Below are 27,425 nucleotides of genomic sequence, written 5' to 3' on the forward strand. Positions count from 1 at the left end.
GTTCTCAACTCTCCAACATTATTCACTGAACAACTAATTGAAAGCTGCTACGATCTGCTTTCAGTGCATTCCCGAGTACACTGTTCCCATTGGTATCACCATCGTCGTCACTTCGAACTACACTTCTTGAAACCGCTTCCCTCACAATCGCACTGCCAGCAACTTAGTCTACCTTAGCAATCCGTAATTTCCTTTAATTCGTTCCTAGCAACTACAAACAAAAATCTCAACCCAACACAAACCAAACGAATGAGTTCTTTGAAAGATTTCCACAAAACTCGTGTTCACTACAAAACTTTGCTTTATTAACCTTTAATAAGGAAAAAAATATCAGTCTGTTGTTCGTATTAACTAAAAATTCACCCTCGGATTCCGCCCCGCTCACGCCAACGGTGACCAATCTCAGCCAATACACTCAACTATAAACTAAAGACGAAACAAACAAAAAAAAAAAAAACTTCTCAAGTAAAACATAAATTTAAGCGATGATTGCCAATCAGTTCATTTCCGGGGGTCAATTTCCGCCAGCCATTTGCTTAACGATCTATATTTACACACTTGTTTGGCTGCTGAAAATTGAGATATTGAGTTTATGAAAAAAAAACCCCTTCATTCGATTCCAAGAAAAATGACAAATTTCCCGATTTCTGCCTATAGCTAGGTTAACCTTAAGAACACTTAACATTATGCTTTTCCTTGTTTTTTGCTGTTTTCTTCTTCTCCCGCTTCTCTTCCCTAATGATTTGTTTCTTATCTTTTTCGCGCTGATAATAGTAAAAAATAAATATATAAATTTATATTCCTCTTAGCAGCTAGCTGTGTGTGTGTGTGTGTTCAGTATTTTCCTTACAAAACTAGTATTCACAGATGTTCATTCCTTAAATCTTACGCGACGCGCGGCACGATCGACGAAAAACGAACGATCAAGATCATTTTCACTGACTCCACTGGATTGTTTTTTTTTTGCAACAACAACAACTTTCGTCTGGGAGGGGTGATGCGTATTCAAGTACTGATCACCCCCCGAATGACGCTGTCCTGCCGCTGAGTGGGTGGTGGTCCCGGGCCCATTTGCAGCGGAAGCTACGTGCACTCGATGATCATCGGTTGATTGGACTCGATCACGCTAGGCCGACTGGTCGGATCCGGGCCACCAGCACTGGAACCAGTTGGTCCCGCGGTGGACTGCGGACCGTGGTGAGCAATACTGTGGTGACTCACGACACTGATCTGCGGTTGCTGGTGGTGCGGTTGATGATGATGCGGGTGATGTAGGTGCGGATGCGGCCCCTGAGGTGGAAGGGGACCGCTCAGGTAGTGCATGTTGCCGTTCAACATGGTCGGATTGTTGTTGTTGGACGAGGTGGAGGAAGGGCTGCATTTGCCGACTTTTTGGATGATGGCATCCGATCCCGGATGGACCGGGATCAGATGGCTGGGGTGCTGTTGCTGCTGCTGACCGGGGTGAGATGGCGGGGACATTCCAAGCAGGGTTGGAGAGCTGTGACCGACGAGGTGCCTCAGCTGATGGGGTGCAACCGGGGAGGCTGGATGCATGTCATAGTAGTCGCGAGGGTCATTGCTATCCGGTTGATCTTTATCTGTAAGGAAACGGAAGGTGGTGAGAATCGAGTTAAGACATTTTCCAGTGACCGGAAGTTACCTATACACTCGGAAGTGGCAGCAGCGGCCAGCGCCATCTCCTCCTCCAGGTTATTTGGCTTGCAGCTCGTCGTCTTCCAGTGGGTTCGCAGTCCGGAAGCACTGATGTACTTCTTATCACAACCTTGGCATACGTACGGCCGATCGTTGGTGTGGAGTCGCTTGTGCAGCTTCAGGTGCACAAACTGGGTAAACTTTTGCGGGCACAGATCGCATGCGTAGGGCTTCTGGCCGCTGTGTAGCCTCAGATGGGTTTTCAGGTTCGACGTGGAGGAGAATCGCTTCTTGCAGATATCACATTGGTGCGGTTTCTCGCCAGTGTGCACCAGGTGGTGCTTCTGTAGGTGGGCAAGCTGGGTGAAGGATTTGGTACAGACGTTGCACTTGAACGGCCTTTCGCCGGAGTGGGTTCTCAGGTGAACCTTGAGGTTGGAAAGCTGCCCAAAGGTCTTACTACAGACATTGCACTCGTAGTGCATTTTACCGTCCCGTTTGCGTAGCGGGTATGGCAGACTTCGATAGCCTCGGGACCCGGGGCTTCCAGGGCTCATCGGGCTGCCACTTCTGGAGTAGGAGCAACCATCCGGGCTAAGACTGCTGGGCGGGGAACATCGCCCGGGAGACGACATGTGCGTTAGCGGGGGAAGTGGTTGCATCAGTGGATGCCCCAGCGGGAGTTGTCCCTTAGCTTGGAGTTGCACGAATCCATGGGGGGATTGGATTGTGTGCGTTGTCAGTCTCTCGTAGTGGCCACCATTCAGTGGTGGCGAGTAGGTTGAACTGGATGCGTTGTTGATGACGGTACTGTTCGGCGAGGGATAGATGGTGTAACCGAGCGAAGATGGTTCATAAGGTCCCGGTGATTGCGTCGACTGTGGTTGATGCTCGCTACTATAGACAATCGTTGGTGATTGAGATTCACGGTGATCAATGTTGACGAGCTTGGCTTCTTGTATGACCTGGGGACCGCTGTCACCGATCACTTCACGCTCAGCGTTCTGAGAGCTCGAGTCTGGACTGCAAGCGGTGCCATATCGGTGAGATTTTTTGTACGAATAGGCCATCTCTGTTGGGGATGTTGGAGGAGGTGTGGCATTCGGTTGTCGCCGGTGTGGATCATCTACCGGTGGTCGGCCAACAGTGAGGATCGTTTCCAAAATACTAGAACTTGGCGGAGAATATCGAATGTAGGTCGCCGGAGACGTCGAGGTCTCCGCTTCGTAATACGTTTTGGTCAGAGGTACGATCGTCGTTTCCGGAGTGGTATCCACCACAATCACCGTGCTGGTAGCCGGAGTAACCTCCGTTATCGTACTGATCACTTCTTGCTTCACCACATCCTCCTTATCACTAGGCGTTTTGAAGTTTTTATTGTTCTTAAACTCATACTTCAATGGCATTTTCATTTTGACCTTCCGGTATTCGTTCTTATCACAAACCTCAACCTTCGGGCTGACACTGGTCTCTTTCGGTTCGATTGCCTTTTTCGAGCAATCCAGCACGTAATTGTGCTCACTCTCACTGTCACTCGAGTCCTCCGGTGGTGTAAACGCATCCTCGTGGTACCCATTGCTGTGGTATCCCTCATCAGACCTTACCGATCCATCGTTCGGCGTCAGTTGATGCTCGTAGTGGGCTTCCTTGCTGACCTGCGAGACCGGCGAATTGGCATCGACCTCTTTTGCACTTTCCCTCAGTGGGCTCTGTTCCCGGATCATGATCCTGATTGGTGATCGATCCCGGTGGTGTTCAACCGAACTCCTCGGTTCTCGCAGCACCGTCTGGTGGATCTGATGCTTGGAAGGAACTACAACTGTCGTGGTACTGGACGTAGCGACCGGTGGCGAGGGGCTTGGCGTCGGGGCATTCCGAATCGCTGGCATGTACATACCGAGACCCATCACGTGCTTGACGTGATTGAAGGCCACGTCGGTCGGTACCGGTGTCTTGGCGATTGTTGCATAGGTCTTCTTGAGCGTTTCCTCCCGACAGATCGAGTAGGTCGCCCGCTCCGGATCGATGTCATAGCCGAGCCGCTTGGCAAAGTCCCGACAGTACCAAACCATCAGCTCTTCGTTGGGCATAATGTCACGGATTGTGTAGAAGTAGATGTGCTCCTGGTGTTGACAGGCGACCAGGTTCATCACCGAAAAGCTGTACGCCGATGCGACGTATCGCATCCAGTTCGATTGGGCTGGATCGGAGCCGTCCAGGTAGTAGAAGTCGCTGTCTTTGAATATCTGCGGGAGAAGTAGAAGAAGGGGAGAATTGTGATCGTTGAGTCATTTGAACGAAGTCTTCGAGCGTTCGAGGAGCAGCAGTAGCAATGCTTCGATAGATACCTTGATATTCCCATAGGAAACGTGTCGCAGCTCTTGCACCTTTTGAGGTGGTAGGTAGGTAGGTTCCAGGTTGATAGGATATATACAGTTTTGGCGGAAGGGAGGAGAGGGCAGAGTATATGAAAGAGAGAAAAGAGCATACAATTGTCATGATTAGTAAAAGCGATACCAAGTCCAGGACGGGGGTTAGTCGTTTCGATATTAGTAAGCTGTCCCTTATTCTACCCCCATTAAAAAGAAACAAGTAAACAAAGACCCCCCGATCGAAGTGCTCTAATTTACGACAGTCTCGCCCGCAATCGCTTGTATCCTTGACATCGCCTAGCCATTCGTTTGGATTGTGACGCAATTAAAATCCTTTTCCGCCCTCCCGCTCGTTGGGGGAGTTGAGGGAATTGCATGCAATAATGAGCAGACACCCAAGGACAGACCGACAGACAGTCAGCCGTTGGGTGGTTCGGACCAGACAGTAAGGCAGGCAGGCAGGCAACCCCCGTTTATAGCCATTCTTTGTGTGACTTTGAGGGGCTTCTCCATCAACAAAGGAAGCGCCATCATTTGGAAATCACAAAGGCGTCTGAAATGGTTGTGAAAATGATGCTAGTAACGGAGGATGGCCATCCATCTTTCCGCAGTTTAAAGAAAAATTGATGAACGGGATTTGACGAAGGCCATCAATTTCAGCAGCTTATATGCTGAAGGGAAATTTGGGTGGAACTCAGCGATGAGTTGCACCCCACCAAACGAGTGAAATGAGTGGAAGCCGGAATTTTGGCTTCGATTCAAGCACAAAAGAGAGGGAGAATATTTCGAGACACACTCAGAGGGTGGAGTGGAAAAGCAATGCCTCAACCCCCCCAGTCGAAAGTCGAAGCAACTTTCGGCTCAGGATGGAACAAGAAGTGTTCCATTGCGCTAGGTCCGGGTTGTTTTTAGTCCTGTACACAAAAGGGTGGGAGTCACCGTTGTCACCATTATAGTCGAAGAAATTCGGAGGTCTTTTTGGTTGCGTAAATATGATGTTTATGGCGAATGGGAATATTTTCATGATTAGCTATGAGATTGTCGCGATCATCAAGTTTAATGGAAGTAGCCGTGGAAATGAGTCAGCTATTGTTGTGTTGCACAATGAAATTCCAGAATTGTAAAAAAATCTAGAATTCATATATTCCTTATTTACTAAACCCCCCTGAGCCCAATCGGTAAAGGCGCAGCTAAAAAGCAAGACCATGCTGGAGACTTCTGGGTTCGATTCCCGGTTCGAATTAGGAATTATTACACACTATTAAAAAGTCATGTAAATTTCGGTTCCCTGAGACCGACACATGTAAGCGGGCCTTTTGACATAAGAATCAGTTGAAAGAGACGTGAAAATCAATTCAATCATACGTTCTCTTCGTCGACAAGCTGATGTTTCGGTTTGAGAACACTTAATTTTACATGAAATGTTTGTTTACGTTCTTTGATTTACGTCCAATATGGATTACGTCTCGTGTAAAAGTAGTTATTTCTAAGTGTGTAGGTCACGCAATTATACGAATTAACAGCTGTGGAAGTGCTCTTAGAACACTAAGTTGAGAGCACGCATTAGGCTAATATGCGATGAGCTATAAGCTTGAAATGCGAAGAAGAAGAAGAAGAAGAAGAAGAAGAAGAAGAAGAAGTTATTTACTAAACAGAATGAGCTTAAACAAAAATCAATCAATGGTGCAAACTGTCCCCAGGTCAGTTCAATCGAAACGTTTTGGGCCCTGGCCAAAGCATATTAGCAGAAACATGTAAAGCCAGCGGATTCCGTTACAAAGTTTGCTTAAGACTGCGAAAAAGTATCAAAAATTGTTGGAGAGGAATCTGTGCTGAAGCCAATGAATAGCGTGAGATCAAAAATCCGCTCCTTGGCTTACAACTGATCGGATATTGGATTTTCTATGTTTAACTGTAAGAGAATACTATGGAGAACATGAATACGAAAAAAAAAATCGAATTTGCTGTAAACAGAGATAAGTTATCGTTTTTTGAAATCGTGCCTTGACATTCTGAGACACCCTATCAGCCATAGACGACATTCCTATAAGTTCCAGATTCTTCCCAAAGAAATATCTTTTGTAAGATTGTAAATACTCAAAAGGCTCCAACATTATGTATGAATCCCTATAAATACGTTATTTCTGAAAGATGATTTTTAAAACAAACTCAATTCTATGAATTGGAGGACACTTGAGCCTCCCTTTATGATATGAATTAGAATATTATGTTCTACACGTAGTGTTTTTGATCTAATATCCGTCCTACTAAGCACAACCCGCACTTTACCTATCTTTTCTGAACGAGTTCAAACAAAAAATGGAATATTTCTATCAAATATGACTTCTAAATTTATTCTCCCTTCCATACGTTGGATTTCATAAAGAGTCACAAATTGTTAGATATTGTTTAAAATCTAATACTGCTTCTTGATTCTAAATTCGTTCTACGAGTTTCAATCCCGTCCTAACGTATTGGAACGCCATTAGATTTTCTTTGCCCTACGGATAAACGTAGAAAAAGGGGATACGCTAGGAGCGCTTCTTTTGTTTTGAGAACAATGAGCGTAAATATTCATACAATGCGCTCTAACAGGATTTATGTTGTAGCTAATGAACTAAAGCATCGGAATAAACCTATTATTGATTTGTGCTCGGTGAAATCATTGATATTATTGATCTTTTCTAATCGATAGAACAGAAATGGGCGATTACGACGAAGTAGCGCTCTACCCTATCCTAAGGTTGAATGTGTGAACATTCTGGGGAATCAGGTCTCCACAAAGAGAGTTTTTTTTTCATATTCACATATCAGGTTTAAGTGTGTTTAAACCTTGGGCAAGCAAGTGTCCCCTAACTGAGCTTCGAACTTCATATCAAAAGAAACAGTACCAGAAACATATGTGTTCTACAATCTGACGCATATTTCTCCATAACATTAACTTCCGTCTGCTCCAAATAGCGAGTAACCAACGGGGGGATCAAGTTTGTGAAGTTATTTTCCACGGAAGCTTTAGTCAAAACCACGTGCGGTGATCACTTACTGTCTTATCGCTTCTATCCTAAGCCTATTGTGACATTCTCCCCATATCATAAGAAGCCAACGATCAGGATCCACGCTGCGTTTATCACTTCTTGATGCAAGCCAACATCTCGGATCAACTCGTACACCAATTTTGTTTTCATATAGGGCTATGATGGCTTCGGTACCCATTGACAGCTTTCGGCAACCAAAATTAAAACGTTCATCTCGCTGTATTTTCTCACCAAAGATTTAAACGATTCTTTAGACTTTCAGCTGCAATATGATTACATTTTTACGACTGAGTGAACCAGTAATGTCAGGTTTTTCTTCAAATGATGCACTTCAAAATATTGCATTTTTTGCGTTGCCGATAATAGAACAGCTGGTTAACACGTAGTTCACATGGAAAGGTTGCCGAAGAAAAAGAGGCAGTCGACAATGGTCACACTCACCTGAGAAGTTTGGAGTGTTGTAAAAACGTTTTCAAAACGTTTTATAAAATTCTGTCGATTAGAATGGATAGAATAGCAAGCAGCACATAAATTTAAACAAACAAACCGACCATAATTGCTTATAGAAGTGCGGACGCTGCTTAGATTAACGAGAATAAGTAAATTCTCCAAGCAGTCTAGCAGCAAAGAATTATTTGGAATGGATATGGTTGATCAGTGATTTAACTTTCCAGTGACAGTTGAAGTTTTCATATCAATACACTCAAACTTGAGGTACGTGTTTTTAAACGGCGCACGTGGATAATCTCACACTTATTGCAACTGCCTGCTACGATTGTTCTAATCAACAGATTGACATCCTTTTAGGTTATACCAATTGTAAATGAACGACCTACGCGGAGTAAAACCTTGCATTTATAGCTTTTTTCTAGCGTTCAGAATCATAAGGGTCTAACTGCGATGATCGATTATTTTAATCGATTTTCTCTTTTGTTAATAACTAGGCTGAATTAACATATCTCCATTCGTTTGTTGTTACTTTTGCAAGCCAATTCAATCTTTTATAGCATTGTATTGAAACAATTTCGGGAAATTGGATCACTTAACTGTAGTAATCCAGAGAGAAAATCGATGAACAGAATCGATAATCGCAGTTAGGCCCTTATGATTCTTAACGCTAGATTTATCATTTGCACACGGTAAGAAACATCATGATCATGTAAAGTGATTTGCTGTTGAATTTGCACAACTTGCCAAACATTGCAATTCGATATGCAAATTCCTTGGAATAGATCATACCGAAGCACGATGAAATCAACAGCAAATCACTTCATTTTAGATTGTATTGCATATCGTTGTTGATATGCTGTGCTTTGAACTCGAAATGTCAACCATACTGATATTAACAATCTGTGGTAGATTAGGTTTAAATAATTTATCCTTGGATTAAATTTTTGCTGAGAATGGGTTTTGATAAATATATAGCCTTGTTCATACTGCAAGCCTTGTTATATGTTATTCAGAATATGACCATATCATATTACTACCCAGATCACATGATTCCAAGTAATATTGAACAACATAGCCAGGCTTTTAATAGAAGCAAGACGAGTGCCAATTCAAATGATAATCATTTCGATTTAAAGATGTTATACAGTACATATTTTTCAACGACAAATCACTTTGTTTCAAAATGCAAATAACTTGCAAATCAATGATAAATCACTTCGATTCGTAGTGCCGCATAACAGACTGAGTCAAGTGCAAGAGCATTTGGATTAGATGTGACAACTTTTTACAGTGCATGTTTAATTGTAGTGGGCTAATTAATAAGAGCTTCATAGTTTGTGGAAACAGCAAGGGGTAATAAACTCTGCACACTTTTCCGAAACACAGCATGGCACACTGTTCGGCACGTTAGGGTGCACGTTGACGAGTAGAATACTAAACAAATGATATAAAATGTTATCACTTTCGAGCGTTGACGTTTTGCCAATCGTTGCTAAGGATGAATACTTTGTTTACTACAATGAAAAGCCCAATAAGTCCGTGGATTGTAACATGCCACATTTCGAATATCTGTAAGTATTTTCTGCACCATGAATCCAATCAAACTAACAAAACTCTTGCGGCTTGTGGTTTTGTCAAGACGACCGTATCGGATAACCTGCAACGAGGGTTGGTCAAATGCCTAGAAGATCTGGTTCGGAATGCGATCGGTGAAATCGTCGAGTTTGCCTTTGGTGTAAACATAAAAAACAAACCGGTAGATATTGAAAGTCATTTTATGCATATTCGCAGTACATATGTACATATCTCTGAAGGAACGAATCTCCTGTACGAATTTTTCGTACAATTAACGGAAAATGTGTTTTATCTACGAAACCCATTTTTACGAATCGAGCGTAAGAGAATTAACGAAAACATATTTTCAGTGAACCTGCTGCAGGTTCTAAAGCCGAAGTCAAAACCGAAGTCGAAAAGTGATGCTAGTATAGTTTCGGCGATTGAACAGCTGGGAGAGAAGCAGGCAGCGAAAGAGAAAGAACAGGAGGAAGAAAGAGAGCTTGGTGAGGGTGATGGAAATGGAGCTTCGAAAGGAACACGCGCTACAGGAGCAGCAGACGTTCCAAGAAAGGTAACTGCTGAAGCGTTGACTAGCTATTTAAGATAAGTTTCTGCGAAAGCAGCACGCACTACGTGAGCAGTTTCAGATTGCCAAAAAGAAGACTGCGAATAAGTTGAAGGACGAGAATGATGCTTTGGGCGGTGGTCTTGAAGAAGGTGAGCAATCGTAAACCGCAACTGAAGCAAAGGTGAAGAATTGGTTGCAAGAGACCGGCCACGAAAGAGAAAGGTGATTCCCGAGGAGCATATTCCAAATCACACTGACGAAAGCAGCAAAGCCACCGATCAAGAAGAAGTGGTCCCAAATGGTGGAGATATTAAGAGCCCTGTTGGAGGAAGAAATTAGCGCCGAGCAGAGAAACGAAGAAGAAGCAGAAGCAGATGAGAGATCTGATAAGAATCCACCAGCGGCAGCCCTACCAAGTCAGAGAGAACAAAGGTCACACGGGCCGGCAATGCCCTAGTAGCACGCTTGTCACAAATCAATTGTAGAAACTTATATACGACTTATTTCAGTCATAAACAAGTTGCTGTAACTTATTGTGATGAAAGTGTGCCACTCGGGTGGTTGATGCATGACCAAATTGCTGCACGCCAATTGACGGGTTGGTCCAGGAACTGGTGGACAAACTGTCACCGAACTATAAACTGTAAGAAGCTGAGGGTCACCGTTCGATTGTGGTGCAGTTTCAAGTTGCGTTGCAGTGTTGGAGATTGCCAGGAGTGTCATCGTTCGCAACTGCCTATTTGTGGAAGTGCAGTGTAATGACCACAGTCGTTTGAATCGGTCGGTCATTTTCCGCATGCTGCCAGTAACGCTTTCGGTAGGAGACCAGTTAGTGGACACTCTGGCATTCTTAGACGAAGGTTTCTAGGTAACACTGATCGAAGACACCGTCGCTAACCAACTCAAAGAAAAGGGGACATCCGAACCGTTAATCGTATCATGGACCAGCAATATGAAGAGGTACGAGGATGCATCCATACGGGACAATTTGACGATGTCAGCGAGGAGCTCGAACAAAATACTCATACTACCGGTACTCCCGAAACAGGAAATGCGGTTCCAATAGATCCGTAAGCGATACTCTCATCTGTGTGGTCTACCAGTACCGGATGTAGAGATCATGATCGGCCAGGACAGCATTCATGTGTTTGCTCCGCATGGGCCTGAGAAGCAGAGCCCGTCGTCGATGGAGCACGTCAACTTCCACACGACGGAAGGAGTCACCAACCACAAGTCTGGGTGTAACTCCGGTTGGCGTTCCAGAATCAGGCGAAGATCATCGAGTTCGAGATATACTGCGAACGACCACTATCCGCTTGGGCGATCGCTTCGAGACTGGGCTGCTGTGGCGGAAGGACGAGAAAGATTTTCCTGATTGCAACGGTGTGGTATCATACACTCAACTTTGTGGAGAATCCACGAAAATCCGGAAAAGTGCGTCTTGTGTGACACGCCGCAGCAATCGCTGAATTAGGAACTGCTGAAAGGTAAAGATATGTTGGTTTGTCTCCTGTAGGTCTACTGTCACTTTCGGGAGTGGCGATATGAACCATCACATTAAAATGAGGAAAGAGGACAAGAATGCGCTACGCTTCCTGTTTCGGAACCTGTTCCGCGTGCTCCTCACAGTTTATAAAAAAAACTTGAACGCTGGAGAATTCTCCCGAAAGCAGCATTTTCAATCACGAACTGGTATTACGTAGCTTATTACTACGACAGCGCTGATACCGTTGCGAAGGAGGTCAACCTGGTCAGAGAGCTGCAGTATGTTAACTAACGAGGTGGGTTCCATATAAGAAAGTGAGCAACTTGGAGGAATTCGTATTCACTTCAAATACAAGAGCTCCATTGTCGAAAGAGTCTTGGCGATAATCTGGGACACGAAAACTGATGCATCCTGTTAACAATTCCTCCGAGAATGACTGCAGAAGATCATCCCACTCTTCTCAGTCACATAATGTGATTCAAGAAAAGATTGAGCAGAAGAGCAGTTTCATCTACTAGCCTGTAGTTTGCAATAGCTTTTGTAAGTTCGATTGAACTTACTCTTTGTTTTTGGAATACTGTTTGAATATAGCGTTGCTCGCTTAGGTCACAATCCATAGTATAGTTCGGTATTGATTTGGTAAGCTCAGTACCAATGATCGTGTGGTCCAAAATGTTATTGTTACTCGGACGAATCACCTTCGTGTTGGTGGTTATGCGAGAACTCGATCGGAAAGATATGAGATAAAACACAAAGCGATTCTCAGTCAAATCTGACGTACGCTTAATACGGGATCAAAAACATAATTGAGTTATGGTGGGGCGGTCAAATGATCTGGTGATCGTTCAACGTCAGTCGAAGTAGTATTTTATAACGTCTTTGCTTATAGAGCAGCCGCTATTGGGATCAGCCCCAGGATCAATTTCACTGTAGATGTTCGAATGGTACGGAAATATTGGTATTTTGGATCAACTTTGACGTTTGCCTGTTCCGGGTTTTGGTTATGTAAGGAGATCGTTGGCCTAGTAGTGACCGTTTCTGCTTTCTGATTAGAAGATTGAGGATTCAATTCCAAGCCCCTTTGCATAACAGTCGCATTCTCGCAACATTTGTTTATCATTTTCAAAGTGAATCCAGACGCTCACTGGCAAGGAGTGCCAAACTCGTTCTAGATTGCTCTTGGACTTGTAAAAACCATGTGTATCAATTTGTGGTGCTCCAAAGCCCCAAAAACAGCTTCAAATGAGCAAAATTACTAACGAAATCAACGTGACAGTCACCCTCTCCACATGTCGTTTGTAGATTGTTCCTAAAAAAACCTTGATCCTTGCTCAGAAATCCTGATTAATTCTGATTTTATCTCAAAAAGTTTTCTTTTAATTTTGAAAATACCATGCAACAATAAAAACATTGAATTGAATTGGAAATACCAGGGCCTCCCTTAACTCAGTCGTCAAAGGCGCATCTACAAAGCAAGACCATGCTGGAGGTGGCTGGGTTCGATTCCCGGTCTGATCTAGGAGTTTTTTGGGTTGGAAAATTTTACGAATTCCTTCCTCCTGCACTTTGGTAAATGGTAACAGGCATTGAAGCTCTCAATTACCAGCTGTGGAAGTGAATCTGCAACACTAAGTTGAGAGCACGCAATAAGCTAATATGCGATAAGCAATAAGCTTGAAATGCGAACAAGAAGAAGAAAGAAAGAAACACTGCTTAATCGGTCGCACCTCTTCTTCTTCTTCGCATTTCAAGCTTATTGCATATCGCATATTAGCTTATTGCGTGCTCTCAACTTAGTGTTCTAGATGCACTTCCACAGTTATTAATTGAGAGCTTTCGATGCCTGTACCATTTTTGCATTGATATGATTATGTGGCAAGTCCAATCATACTTCTATGCCCAGGGAAGTCGAGAAATTTTCCAACCCGAAAAATTCCTAGACCGGACTGGGAATTGAACCCAGCCTCCTCCAGCATGGTCTTGCTTTGTAGCTGCACCTTTACCGACTGAGCTAAGGGAGGCCCCAGTCTCACCTAACATTATTGACAAACTGACGTAAGATTCTTTGTATACAATGCCTGAAAAGCCAGAAGTGCTAAAAAGCGTAGAGGATGAAGTAAAAGTCAATAAAAAGAACTAGTTGCTTTTTCCTGCAATATAGGGGAAATGGCTCTAATGTTGGCCTATGGATCAAAGATTGGGCCCATCGCTATATCAATTTTATCTAGATGAACGCGTCATTGGGGCGGTACTAATGGATATTTTTGGCCGCTGTTGAAAATTTAGTCGATTGCTGAATTTATGCATGGGTCCAAATTAGGGGCATTTAGGCCGACATTACATCCATTTCCCCTATTGTAAAATTATCTGAAGTGTCAGACAGGAATGATTTCCAATTAGCAATAAGAACATGAGCCCCAGCTTCCCAAATATCAATTTTGGCTTTATTGTGGTTATGAAGAGGTGTATAAAGCTTAGATTGGACTTTAAGACCATAATAAAACCACCAATGTTATTTGGGCTTGGTCATTTGGTACATTACATCAGTAATTGAAGGGCCCTCCCGTTAGTTATTAATGAAAATAAGCTGGAACTGAAACAGTTACCGAAGCCCGACACAGACAGAGTTAGTCGCTAGTCGTAGGAAATTCAAAACTCTCTCAACTTACCCTCCAGAAATACCGCCACAGCTGCTTGTCACTGGGATGGCTGGGTGTCCGGACGCCCTCGAACGGGCCAAACCGAGTACCGCGTGGTATCACTCCGGTACTCCATACTCCTTCCGTCTGCATGGCGTGGAAAGAAAAGATCATTTTGAAAAGTACATTAGCTTTGCGTTCGTCATCTTAGGAGGGGGTTTGGCTGATGTTACGTACCGTCGCCGTTGGCGTCGATAGCACCAACGACGGTTTGAGCGTCAGGCTGCGGGGCAGAGTCTTCTCCGCCCGGCTGGGGATGCCCTTCTCGCACGGCACATCCGGCACGATGTAGACGGCCAGCCGCTCAAAGTCCTCCTCTCGCATACGCGTCACGTCGTAGTCCTGCTGGACGTTTGGCGTCACGCTCCGGGGTGGTTGCGTTCCGGCCATGGTGATTAGCTGCAAGGTAGACGGAGAAGGAAAGTAAATCGTTAGTAAAGGTGTGGGTTTTGATGTCGATGAAGACAATGAAGGGGTGGTTCGAAAGTTTTTTTTTCCACTATCCTTTGTTGTCTCAAGGTAAGACCTGGAAAAGGTTGTGGTCAGGGACATGCGAAAAAGTGAGCCGGAAGCCGAAGGCGAAGGAGACAGAGACGGAGCGAAAGCGAGAGAGAGAGATAGTCTATGAGTAGACTGGGGAAAATCAAGGTCAGCTCGAAAGGATTATGCAACTGATTCAAAAGTGTGTTGGATGTCTCCCTCCCTTTCAGAGGCGCAGTGCATGACGCGATGATGCCATGTATGCATGCACCACACCACGTCGTCATCGTCCGACCTTTCCAGGCAGAACGTTTTCCCAGGACCGTTTCACTAAATATGCTTAGACATTTTGTAATTTATCGATTTCCTCGACGGCGAGGTAAGTTTTCCAACAGTGGGTCGCGGTATCGCACGCAAACACACAACCGAATGCAGCTCTTTCCATAGGTTTTCAGATTCCAGCAAACGAAAGTGAAATACCAAAGGTCGTGTAAAGAATTAATGTCTAGCACACTCACAAATCTTCCGCCGCAGGAGGGGGCCTTGTAAGGATTGCACGATTATCACAATTCACAACCAACTAACGGGTGGGATCAAAAATACCACACACAGAGAGAGGCAACCGTGGGACATTTGCGTTTGCCACTGCTTATGCAATCCGCACTGCACCTACTCACAATGTTACATCTGCTATTTTTTCGAAGGATTTCACTTCCGGTTTCACAAGTAGAAATTAACTTACTACCACTAAATTTTACAATATCTTCTGCTGCTGCTAATCTGAGATCCTATGGAAGACAACCGTTTAAACACCGAAACTAACACCCATCGGAAAATAGGGAAAACATTGCAGCAGCTTGCTTCGCACACAATAGGCAATGCGATGCGAATGATGACAATCATTCGCATGATGCACTCTGCTAGTGGCTGTCGGAGTACAGCTTCATTCACATCGGCGCTGCATCCTGCCTCTATGTATCAACCGAATCGCTTGCATACATACAGGATTCTGCCTTCCTGTATGCTTCGTGCCTTATTTTTTTTTCTACGCCAGCCACCCTCCCGGAAGGGGGTGGTGGTGATGGTGGTGGCTGTCAGACTCGAGTAGGAACCAGTCGACGCCACAACCTTACTCAACGTAGACCATAGTGCGATATCGTGTTGTGTTGTGTCCGTTGTAGGTGGCCCGGCCTGGTGAGAGCGAAAGTTAGGTGGATGGCGGTGTTGCTCTTCGCGAGAAAGAGAGAAAGAGAGAGAGAGGAAGAGGGAGAGTGACTCTTTTGCAAAGGGATGCATTTACTAATACCAGCAAGCGGGGATGGTCTGTTGCTCGAAGCGGTTGAGTGGGTGAATGGTTTTGAAAAAGGATTTGAATTACAGGGAAATTGGTTTGGTCAGGTGATTAAGTTGTGCGAACGATCTTCTTGTAATTTTTTTTTTACGAGTAATTCGGGACTTATACGGGGATGAGATTTGAACTCGTGGCCATTAACGTGAGAGGTATAAAATTGAAACCAAACTTCGGAGTAATGTTTCAGTTGGGATCGTACTAGTGAGCAGTACAGTACACGCTGGGTGATGTGAAGACAGCCCCCAAAATCGAACCAATTTTTTACTCTTCTGATGTTACGAAACGAATATTAGTATTACAGTCCATCAATATTAAAAATGTCCAAGCTGTCAATTTTTTTTTCAAATATGGTCGGCTTCTGCACCCATTGACTGTTATGGCAACCAAAATTTAAACGTAAATTTCACTGTATTTTCCCATCGAAACAGTTCGCTGATTGTATTCAAGCGATTCCTTAGTCTTACAGCTTCAATCTGATTACATTTTCACGACTGTGCAATCCGTTTATGACAGATTTTTCTTTAAATGAAATATACGCACTACAAAATGCGGCTGCTTTCGAGTTGCTGATAATAGAACAGCTGGTTAACACGCAGTTCAAATGGAAAAGTTGCCGAAGAAAAAGGGGCTGCCAACAATAGTCTCACTCACCTGAGTAGTTTGGAGCGTTGTAAAAATGAATTCAAACAGTTTTGAACAATTATGTCGATTGAAATTAATAGAGAAATAAGCAGCAGATAAATGTAAACAAACAAACACGTCATATGTGTGTGTTACGCTAAGAAAATGGTACTGTGTCCATCTCTACCGACTTTTCCTTTAAGCAATTGGTTTCGTATTGCGGGTAGAAGGAAATAATACCAATCTCCTAATCTTTTAATGGAATTCTAACATCCCCAACACTGTTCACAAGGCAATTTTGACTTATTAATAGATAACGAAAAGAGAAGAGGTCCCAGACAATTTGCTCTGTTGGACACCGGAAATATTGGAAAACTCTACTAACAGCAAATTACAAATTTTTTCACACATCGTAGACCAAATTTGAACCAGGTGATTAAGTCATTGAGATCCGTTATAATGGCGACGACTTACCCACCAGAGTGCATGGTACGGAGGCAGAGTGATACAAATTCAGTGAAGTTAGTGTGTGGTCTCCCGTTTTAGTCATGGTGGTTAGAACTGGATCTTCTGCGGGGTTAACAGTTATTGAAAATAAACCGAAAAGGGTGCATGGGGAAATTTTTAATTGGGTATTCCAGTTAGAAATTTACCATGATACCACTACACCTAGGGTCATTTATTCAAAACAATTGATCAAACACCGATTTGACTTCCAGCACAAGAGGATTTCCGCATCCTCGAAGTTTTCGTTTGACAATTGCCCAATATTTTTCGATCGGTCTGAACTCAGGGCAATTCAGAGGATTAATCTCTTTGGCGACGAAATTAACATTGTTTGCAGCATACCATTCTAGTACCCCTTAGAGTAGTGGCAGCTGGCTAGATCCGGCCAAAACATAACGTTGGTCTTGTGTTGCCGAATGAAGGGTAAAATCCGCTTTTTCAGACACTCTTTAATGTAAACCTTCGACGTCATTGTGTGAGATGTGATGAAAACCTTGGTTTTAATGCCACAACTGCAGTTTCCTTGCCAAATCATTAGTTTCTGAGCAAACTTATCAGCAAAAGCAAATTTATACCTGAAAGGGACATCCCCACGGCCAGTTGACAGGTAACATTTTCGTCCGGGGATTTGTTTATAATCCATTTTGACATATGTTTCGTCATCCATTAAAATACAGCCATCAAATTTCGTCAAAACTCGTTCGTATAGTAATCGTGCTCGCTTTTTGGCCACTAAATTTTGTTTCAGGGAGCAATTCGGATGTTTACTGGTACAAAAAGACTTATATCCTTCTCTTGAAAGGATGTTACGCACGGTGGAAAAGTTGGAATTGTATTTCTTTGCCAAATCACGTATGGAGGCACCTCAGTTGCTTTTCACGTACCTCAACACCTTTCTCCTCAGCTCTTTGTCCCTAGTGCCACTTTTATGATAGATGCGCTGTGCTCTATCCACACTCAGAGTATCCTTGTAACGTTTGATTACAAGACTCACCGTTGACTTTTTAACACTTTTGCTATTTGTGAGGCAGACCACGAAGGGTTCTCTAGATGTTTGTGCACAATTAATTTTCTTTTCTCAAGTTCCATGATCCGTAATTTCAGGATGCGGTCGATCAATCGAGAAAAACTTTTCACCAATTTCTTCGTCAATGAAACATCAACAAATGCCTGTCAATCGTTTTTTGTTCCAACCACCAGGGGCGCGGTGGTGTATTAAACCGTGCGTCCAGATTTACTTAGAATCGAGTTTTACAACTCTGGAGAGCAATTTGTGTGGTCGTTGGGGGCGTGTGGTTCTGAATATGCACAAACAGGCACAGGTAAATTCTATTCCAACTCTTTACTGTAATAACCTTATTGGCCCTGAGAAGGCCCGTTTTGTTGCCAAAGTTGGTGATGATTTAACCTCCGAAACCGTACAGAGTGCGTCTCTTTCGCTTAAAGGCGTAGATGACATCCATGGCCGCTTACGCTTGGCGTGTTCAGTGTAGGTGACAGCATCACGGACTCATTTTCCAGGAACACCTTCAGCACACCTCGTAGATCACACCGGAGATACGCTTGACACCGCCACGGCGAACCAGATGACGGATAGCGGTTAACGCGAAGAACCTTGCGATGACGCTTGGCGATTTCAGCGCAGATCTGCTTATATGAACGACATATCATCTTTACAACAAACGATAGTGTCCTCAGTAGTCTTGCTATCGGCTAGTACGTTCAAAACAATATTTGGTAAATACATTACCATAGTTTGAATAGTTCTACTTTAGTAAATTTAACAGCTAAATGGCCTGAGAGACACACACAAAAAGCCTTACAACGTTGGAATAGCTTAAATGACCTGAAACTCGCCCTAGTAGCATTGAAAACTAAGGTTGCTGCCACTCACTTTGCTATAAAATTTGTTTTTCAGATTTAAGAAATCACTGGATGTTATAATGGTATTTTGTATTTGTAAGTTACAAGAAGAGGATTAAACTATGTATTTGATATAGGACATATTTGAGTTAGGGAACATATCCAGTTAGAGATAGTTTAGTGTAACTTGAAAGCGATGAAATGGTGCTTAAACCCAAAATAGGTCCCAAAATGATCTGAGTATTCATAAGGGCTTATGTCACAAACGTAACAAATGGGAATCTATGACAAAAGTTCGTTGGACAAAAGGATGATGGACAAAACTGATTATAATCGCATAACTGTCTCATATGGATAGGAAAAGGTTCAAAAACAAAGGTTCGTATGACATAATAAGGAACAAATGGTTGAATGGACAAATCGTCGAACGATATTTAAAGGTAACGTAAAACGAGGTTACTTTGATAGTTTTTTGAAGTTTATTCAAAAAATTTGGAGACATTGTTTTTATATTTTTTTCTTCTTGAATCTCGAGAAAATAGGTGCTTATTTATCCTTAGCTTAAAAAATTTGGAATGCTTCATTTTATTTAAATCGCTAGTAGAATGTCGTTCCAAAACTGCTCGATAATATGTTTAATGGATCACATCATTCATGCAGTTTAAAATGACGTTTCTTAACACTCCTCCTTAAATCTGGAGAAAATAGGGTCTTATTTATGCTAAGAAGTGATGGAAAAGTTCGCGAAAACTCACTATGACTCCCGATTTTTTCCCTTGGTGAACTTCGTGAAATATCGCGAACTTTTCCAACACTGATGCTAAGCAAGAAAAATCAGAAATTTATCACTTCACTGCTTAAAACATATGAGCTGTTTCAACTAACGTCGTAGTCACTAACATTTGGGTGAATGAACGTAAAATAAATCTCGCAAGTAGTTACGATCTGTTTGAAGCGCTGATTGAACAAAGCTAATATCAGCATATTTGAAATAGTTAAAACCATTAATACGCCGGAAATCGATGTCCTACGCCATTATGGAATTCAAGATGATTTTCAAAAACAAAAGTGTCGCATTCCCGCAATATGAGTATCATCTTAACGGGGATGACATGTTGAACCAGAAAATCGATTTACGACGATGTCCTTGGATTTCAAGATGACAACGTTGGTCTTCCGGCCCCACTCATTGCTTAATTTCAGAAGACGGAAGGATTGGAAAATAGCATGGAATTCAAAATGGCAGCTGATTAAGGGGATGCGGTAAACGACGGAATCGTACGGAATTTCACGAAACTTTTGGGTTTAGAATATGAAGACAGCTGAACTATGGAAGTTAAACACGCAGAAAATGGTTTGCTGTTTCTGATTGTTATTGCCGATAATTGAAAATTTAGTTTCGTTTCGTATAGTTTAGACAATTTTTTCCCTTGATTGATTTGAGTACCAGGGAGGCAACCCCACACCTGGACCCTACCTATCGACCCATCAACTCATGGACCGGGGACCAACGGCTTTACTTCCTTTCCAAAGGAAGGCGTGACCAGAGATTTTATGCCTCAGAACATCCCAGCGGCGCCGACTGGGATTGAACCTACGCTTAATGGTCAGAGCTTAATTTATGATAACGGACAATTTAGAAGTAAATTATGAAAAAAAAAATCATTGGGCCTTAAGAACCGTTTGTTTTAAACAAGCAAAAAATTCAAATTGTGAAAGTTTCTATAAAGTTTAAGCCAACATTTCGTTTAGTTCCGCTGTTGCAGGGTTAACATACTGCATGTCCTCACTACCCTTAAGGAACATTCATAAATGACGTATGTAGCAGTGCTTATAATCATTCCCCATTACAGGAAACGGCTATATTCTTTCTCCTAAAATAGGCATGAGGTTCCAAAATAATTTATTATTATGTTTATAATAGTCCCAAATTTTGCTAGGTAGAACACTTCACACTAATATTTTCTTGGATTTTTTTTTATGATTCTCCCAAGAACTCAATGAAGCTTTCAAGTAAATATCGATTGAATTCTTTTCAGAATTTCCATGCAATCCACTTCTGAAATGTTATGATGTTCTCCTATAAATTATCTTAGAGGTCTCTAATGAATTCTTCTGAAAATTAACCTCTTCTTCAAATGCCCGTGTTATTTGCCTCAGAATTCCCTTGATACTCTTCTCCTTGAGAATTTCAACCTTGTTATTCGGTTTGCATGATATTCTTCTCGGAATTATTTTTAGAGTGCAGTTGGTATTATACTCAACATTCCCAAGGAATTTGCCCCAGAATTATTGGGGTACTAGCGATAGAACTCAACTGCCTTACAGTTCTTCTAGGAATTTCCTCGCTCCTCAGAATCTTATGAAAGTCTTCTCAGAGCTTTTGAACTTATATTCACTTATTATTATGAATTCAATTTGCTTGAATTCGTTCCGGAATCGTTATAGAATTTTCTTCACAACCACATTAAAATACTAGACAGAACTCTGCTTTAAGATTACTTTGATCACTTCTTACAGTCACCTAGAAACAACATTTGACGAGTTGTAGTCAAAACTTTCTTGTCGCTTATCCTGGTGCTAATTGGTTTTACCCCTAGATTTTCTTCTATATGCTCCGATTTCTTCAAATAACAAAATCCTGAAAATCCTTGCCGGTCCAAGAACCGTGAAAACATTTCAAGGTAAAAAAAGAGGCTCAACTGAGGCAATTGGTGCATAAGAAAAAAAATCTAAATAGGAGAATAACCAGTGCTTCCTTCTGCCTGCCAAAGATACTTTAGTGCTTTAAATATTGCATTATTCACAGCGTATATCAGACTTCATATTAGAATTATATGAGCACCACGCAGCGGTCACGAGTAATAATATCTATACGCCTTAAAGGATTTTATAGCGCTATCAAAATCAGAAAACGATCGGCAAAATAAAGTTCTACTAAGCACAAGTGATGCAGAGAGAAGCAACAGCAATTAGAGCTCGCTATTGAGCCTTTTAAGCACTTTGTCAGCCCGAAATTGTCACATTATGCTTGATAAGTTGTAAAATGCTGCATAATATTGTAAATCAGGGCTTAATTTTACGGTGCACACTCCTCAAGAACCCATCAATCCCGCATATTGTTTTATATTAGTCGTGAATCAGCATTATATGAGCATTTACAGGCCAAATAGCAAAAACAAAATAAATTTCAGGCTCGACCTTCTCCGATTTACATGGAACTTTACATAATTGTTCGTTTGTACATTTGAGCTAAAATTTGGCCATTTTGAATCTCGCAACAAACTTCAAAATGGCGTGGTCGAGATTTGTTGAAACGTACTAAATACGTCATTTTGAAAGTTTTGCGATTTTCAATATGGCTATAATTTTAGCTCTTATGTACAGGATTGACCTATGTCAGTAGAGCAGTAAACATATTTTAGATTTTACCTCTCAGAATTCTAAGAAACTTTGCATTACTGTTCGTTTGGGGCAATGAACCAGGTTTGTGCTAGAAATCAGCCATTTTGATTCACGCCTAATTTTTCAAAATGGGATATTACATAGTATTCAAAACATTATAACACAAGTATGGCTCATCTTGTCGAAATGAAGTCTGTGTCAAAGCTGTAGGCCACTGGATCATTTTCAAACAAAAATACACACTGAAAAAAAAATAAAAAAAAATTCGTCAAAATATGAAAAAAAAAAAAGAATAGTTAAAAACAACAATTACTAAAGAAGTACATTTAAAAAAAATTTAAACTTATGTTTTTGACAATTTATCGAAAATTCCAGCTTTTCTGAGATGGACACAACGGACACTTAAAAATTGACCAAAATCGCAGAAAACAACCTTTTAGAAAACAAATTAAACTTTATTTTTAAAGCAATATTTGTGTGATTTGTCCATAGAAAACGATATTCTGGGTTAATGTAAATGTTTTCTGCAATTAAAACAATAACAATTATCAGTGGAAAAAAGGTCAATTTTTTACTTAAAGGTTCTACGATTTAATTCAATTTTAATGTGTCAATTATGTTATATAGGAAAAGTTGATATTTGCGATTTGAATTAACATAATTTTAAAAATCTTAAAAATGCACTTTTATTATTTAAAAAAATCATATTTCAAATTCATTTTTAACGGTAATTGTGTTTCTTTTTTCAGTGTGTATTTTAATCTAAAAAGGTATTCTAGGTTCCTGTACGATTTCATCCTACAACTTCATCTCAGATATCATTTGGGGTAGGCTCAATATCAGCAAGCTAAAGTTCGATTTATTTTTTATTAAGCATAATTTTATTATTATATTATTGAGAACGATTCGAACGAACTTAAACTTTAACGATTAACCGTAAGCAAAGCAGAGGAAATAAAGTTGCCAACCCTAATAAAAAATACCATAAACGACAGATAATCCACTATTCCACAAATTGTTTTGATGATACCCCGAACGCGTCGTTTAGCAAACTAACCATTACTTTTTTATTAGGGAAATAGGGTAGAGAACTACTTCAGCCTAATCGCCCATTTTGGGCCTATCGAGCAGAAAACTTTAAATAAATCCATGATTTCAGAGTTAACAAGTCAATTAGGCATTTGGTACGATACTTTGGTTAATAAGCTACCGAATGAAGACAATGCGAACGCGTGGTATGAAGGTTTGCACCCATTATTTCCAAAAACAAAAGAAGCGCTCCGACCGAATCCATTTTTATCTTCATCCGATAGGCCGAAGTAAATACAATGGCGTTTCAATTTGGCGTCAAGAAGCAGTGTGGGATTTTTGACAATATCTCAACGATTGGTTTCTCGTTTTCAAATCTTACGGTACGTACGGAAAGGTAAATAAATTTGAAAGCCATCAGTAATAATAACAATCCGTTTGGTGCTAAACTGAACTAGATTAAGAAAGACTAAGTGCGGGTTATGCTTAATAGGCCGGACATGGGGTAGTTAACCCTAGTGCGTCTGAAAATATTTGACGTTTCTCATAATGACCCTTAACAGAAGCATCGGCAGTGCTTGTTACCGTTTACATCAGTTGGCCTCATTTTTTCACCTTTCAAGCACTGATACTGGTGTATGGTGCTTGATAAGCGTTAAATTGCTGTTGCATATTGGAAAATTGGACCCGATTAGGACTGTGTTTTACGGCTTAGATGTTATCCAGAGAGCCCTCGCTGGTTGATCAATTCCAAATTTTACGCTACGTAATCTGTGTTTGATACCTGTCAAAAATATTCGCCGATGATCTCGAGTTGGATAACTCCTGTATTTGGTTCAGAATAGGGGTTAAATTCTGCTTTAAACTATATCGCATCTTAGGCTGAATTTTTGTGGATTCGACCATGTGGATTATCATAAATAACGTTTCCGAAACGTGGGTAGGTCTATCAAACTCTTCTTGTTGATTTAGATTATATCCGGTTTTCTCAGTTTTCATACATATGGAGAGGAGAAAGACTGGGATTCCCTTTTACCACTTCCTATCGTTTCCTTCAGCTCTTTTCAGAGTGAGTGTTCATGTCCTGACCGTCAAAGGAAAGCGGAACATCCCTTTACACGTTTAGACGAAATACTTCAAGATCTTATTCTTCTCCTTCTTCTAAGTATCTGTGGTGAACGTTTTACCGGCTTTCAACTATTCTAGATGCACTTCCATAGTTATTAATTTAGAGATTTCTATTCCCTGGTAAGTCGAGAAAATGTCCAACCCGAGAGATGCATTGCGCGTAACTTGGTGAGTGTCTACGGTCCATAAGAAGAGGGCGGGAGGCCTTCAATTTCTCAAAAACTGTCTGATGAATGAAAGCCGCTATCAGTAATAAGCCAATATGTGAGATGTTAGACTCCATTTTGGATTTCGTCTTGGCTCATTGAAGTTCAAAATGCGATTCAAATATGGCATCCCCAAAGTTCACCTCCCACCCTTCCCTGTGTCACGCTTTTTCTCATACATATTCACGTAGTTCCTCAAATTCTAGGACCACTTTCCCTTCCCTCACGAGTGGACGTCATATTTGAATCGCCCTTTTCAGCTAAAATAAACTTTGTAAATTTCAAAAACCCAACACCATTTTGGAAACAAAAATTTGGTTGAAATTCGATTAGTTTTTGGTCATCCTCAGAAGGTGACTAAATTTGACTTCAACAGATAAATTTAATTTAATCCTACGATGTGATGATTCCGATATTTCCGTCAATCGATCATCGCATTTTCCCCCGGAAAACAAAGATGAATCTGTTGGAATGATGCTTTTTCGCTTTTCCTTCCAATACTTACGCACTCATTCACCACCACTCATACATAGATGACTTCAGCTCTCGCACAGCCACCCGCTCATACCAGAAGTGAGAGCGCCGATCACAGCAACACCAACAACAACAACTGGAGAGAAAGGCTCCATTCAACTGCATTCCGGATACTCCTTCCATCAACGTGGTGCTGCTGCTGCTGCTGGTATACTATTTGCCTCTACTGACCTAGTTTGGAAACGCACTCTCTGGCTCGTACATATACATAAAACAGACCTATCCTAACATAATCCTTGTTTTGCTCTTGTCGTGCGCTGCTTCCTTGAGAGACAGAGAGAAAGCAAGTAAATTTCTTCCGAACACCATGCTTCCAAGCGAGCGAGACGGCTGCTAGGGAATTGAAGGGAACATTTCAAAATTGATTTAAGGCTTCCTCCCACGCTGCTGCGCCCACCAATGGAGAGGGATGCTGCGACTTGAAAATGAAACTCCGATCAATATTTCACCACGTTTGAAAGGTGAACCCATCGTGCGCGATGCAGGAACCCCTCTCGCCGGAAAAGAAAGTTTGTTGTCAAGCTAAATTTTACTTTCCGATCGCTAAACTAACCGCCGGTCGCCATCGCCAGACGACAAAAACAAAATTATTGGCAAAGCCAGCAGCAGCAAATTACCACATCACATGCATTGCGCAGATTAACGCATTTCGTTCAGTCACCGCCGCGCGCTTGTTGGCAGTCGTCGCCGAATTGTCCGAATGCCAAGTTCAATCTCGATTAGATTTCCCTCTCACCTAACGCAATGCGGCGGCTTCTTCATTGCCATCAGTTCACTGACTGACTGACTAACTAACTGACCGGCGACGAAAACAAAATTATTTCCCAATAGAATCATGCCCAGAAAATGCAAACTGCAACTGCGCTGATTAAAAATAGCTCCTCGAACGCTAGGTTGGACGAAAATGAAAACTGATGATATTTTTGCCCACTCTCCGACAAACCAGATGCTTAGTTTTGTAAGCAAAACAGCCTGCACCCTTAGAAAGAAAGCTGAGCAGATTGAAGTGGGAAAATTGGCAGACACTGCAAACAGGAAGGACCTTCACGATGCCGCCGCTTGGTTTGAATATTATTATAGAGTTCTTATGAACGGGAACGGCGGGGTTAGTTTTTCACGAAAATCTGACTGGCAAATGTCGGCATGGTAGGCAAATTTCAAGGCTGCACTCACTCATTTGACCGCTCGCTCACTCACTCACTCATTTAGGTAGCAGTCAGTGTTTATTCATTGACTATAGTGTTGGGTGGGGAAGAGCGGGGTGGGCTAGTGTTTTGTGAGTTGTCAGCAATGGGATGATTGGTGGAAGATTTATGCCGTGGTGTGCGGCTGGGATCGATTGGCTGCTTGATGGCATTCAAGTGGAAAATCTGCGGCACCCAGGGACATAACAAATAAATAACTGTCCAAACTTGAAATGGTGGGAACTTTATGTGAACAGCCGTGCGTCTCCACTGAAAATGGCCAGAGATGACTTCCGCATACGTGGTTGAGGAGTTTACTTACATGCAACAAATTGATAGAACCAGTGGCTTAAATGATGCATTCGGTGAAATTGTCAATCGATATAGGGAAATGGTTATAGCAATTGTTTGTTATGGGTAATCATTTTTGCAAAAATTCGGCCATTTTGGATATTGCATTTATTTTCAAAATGGCTTCTTTTGATAAATTTCAATAAATTGTAGCACGAAAACGTCACTTCTGATCGAAATGACGTCTGAGATAAAGTTGTAGAGACAGATAATGTCAAATCAACAAAATATATACGTTATTTTTTTTTTATTATTTTGAGTAAAAATTCCAAAATAGTGATAATAACTCACTTATCTCAAAAAAATTCTTCAATGTTTGCGTGTTTTTTTATAATAAGCTCACGAGCAAAGCAAATGATTGGATAAAACCATGGCTCCCGGAAACTCCATAAAAATCGTAGAACATGAACTATTGGTAAATTTTTTGAACTTTTTGCTTGTTTAAATATATGTCGAAAAGTTGATGTTCCACGATTTGCAAGTGTACATGGTTAATATTCCAAAAATTAGCATATTTTATATATTATATGTGATTTAATTTTTGAGATATATGAAATTTAAAACACTTTTTTTTTATTTTACTACTAAAATGCTGTGTGTATTTTTCCCACAAAAACTTCACATTTCTCAACCACTTTGTCTCAGACGTCATTTCGATTAGAAGTGACGTTTTTGTACTACAATTTAATGAAAAATGTCAAATACAAAAGTTTGGAAAATATGTACGTTTCAAAACGACCAAAAGTCGAGAAAAAACTATTAGTTTTTTAGCTATTTGGCCTGGAACGGCTCGTTGCCGAGACGATTGTTCACAGCATCGGTACGCATTTTGTAGGGTCGGTATAATGACTGTAAATTCGAAACGGTTACTTCAATGCTATCATTTCAAATTAAATCTGGCAACACTGCCATAATTCAAGGGTTATTTTCAGCATCTCTGTGC

The 27,425-nt window shown here is 41.6% G+C and overlaps 1 protein-coding gene across 7 annotated transcripts in view; it reads right to left on the reverse strand.

Annotated features, from left to right (window-relative positions):
• Positions 1–280: 280 nt before the first annotated feature.
• Positions 281–27,425, reverse strand: part of Blimp-1 — a 240,635-nt gene continuing 213,490 nt past the window's right edge. For 5 of the 7 annotated variants that reach the window (XM_065217972.1, XM_065217974.1, XM_065217976.1 and 2 more), the window contains 5 exons: positions 14,001–14,222; positions 13,794–13,910; positions 4,005–4,043; positions 1,664–3,902; positions 281–1,601 (listed from right to left, as the gene is read on the reverse strand). In XM_065217972.1, the coding sequence (XP_065074044.1) occupies positions 1,084–1,601; positions 1,664–3,902; positions 4,005–4,043; positions 13,794–13,910; positions 14,001–14,213 (3,126 nt within the window). In that variant the 5' untranslated portion in view covers positions 14,214–14,222 and the 3' untranslated portion in view covers positions 281–1,083. Of the gene's footprint in view, positions 1,602–1,663; positions 3,903–4,004; positions 4,044–13,793; positions 13,911–14,000; positions 14,223–14,821; positions 15,286–27,425 lie in introns of those variants that run through there. The other 2 variants (XM_065217978.1, XM_065217980.1) reach the window with 2 other exon arrangements.

This window comes from Ochlerotatus camptorhynchus, unplaced genomic scaffold (genome assembly GCF_037179485.1).
Source record: "Ochlerotatus camptorhynchus isolate MF236.1 unplaced genomic scaffold, CSIRO-AGI_Acam_v1.1 ptg000082l, whole genome shotgun sequence".
In the NCBI taxonomy this organism is placed as follows: domain Eukaryota; kingdom Metazoa; phylum Arthropoda; class Insecta; order Diptera; family Culicidae; genus Ochlerotatus; species Ochlerotatus camptorhynchus.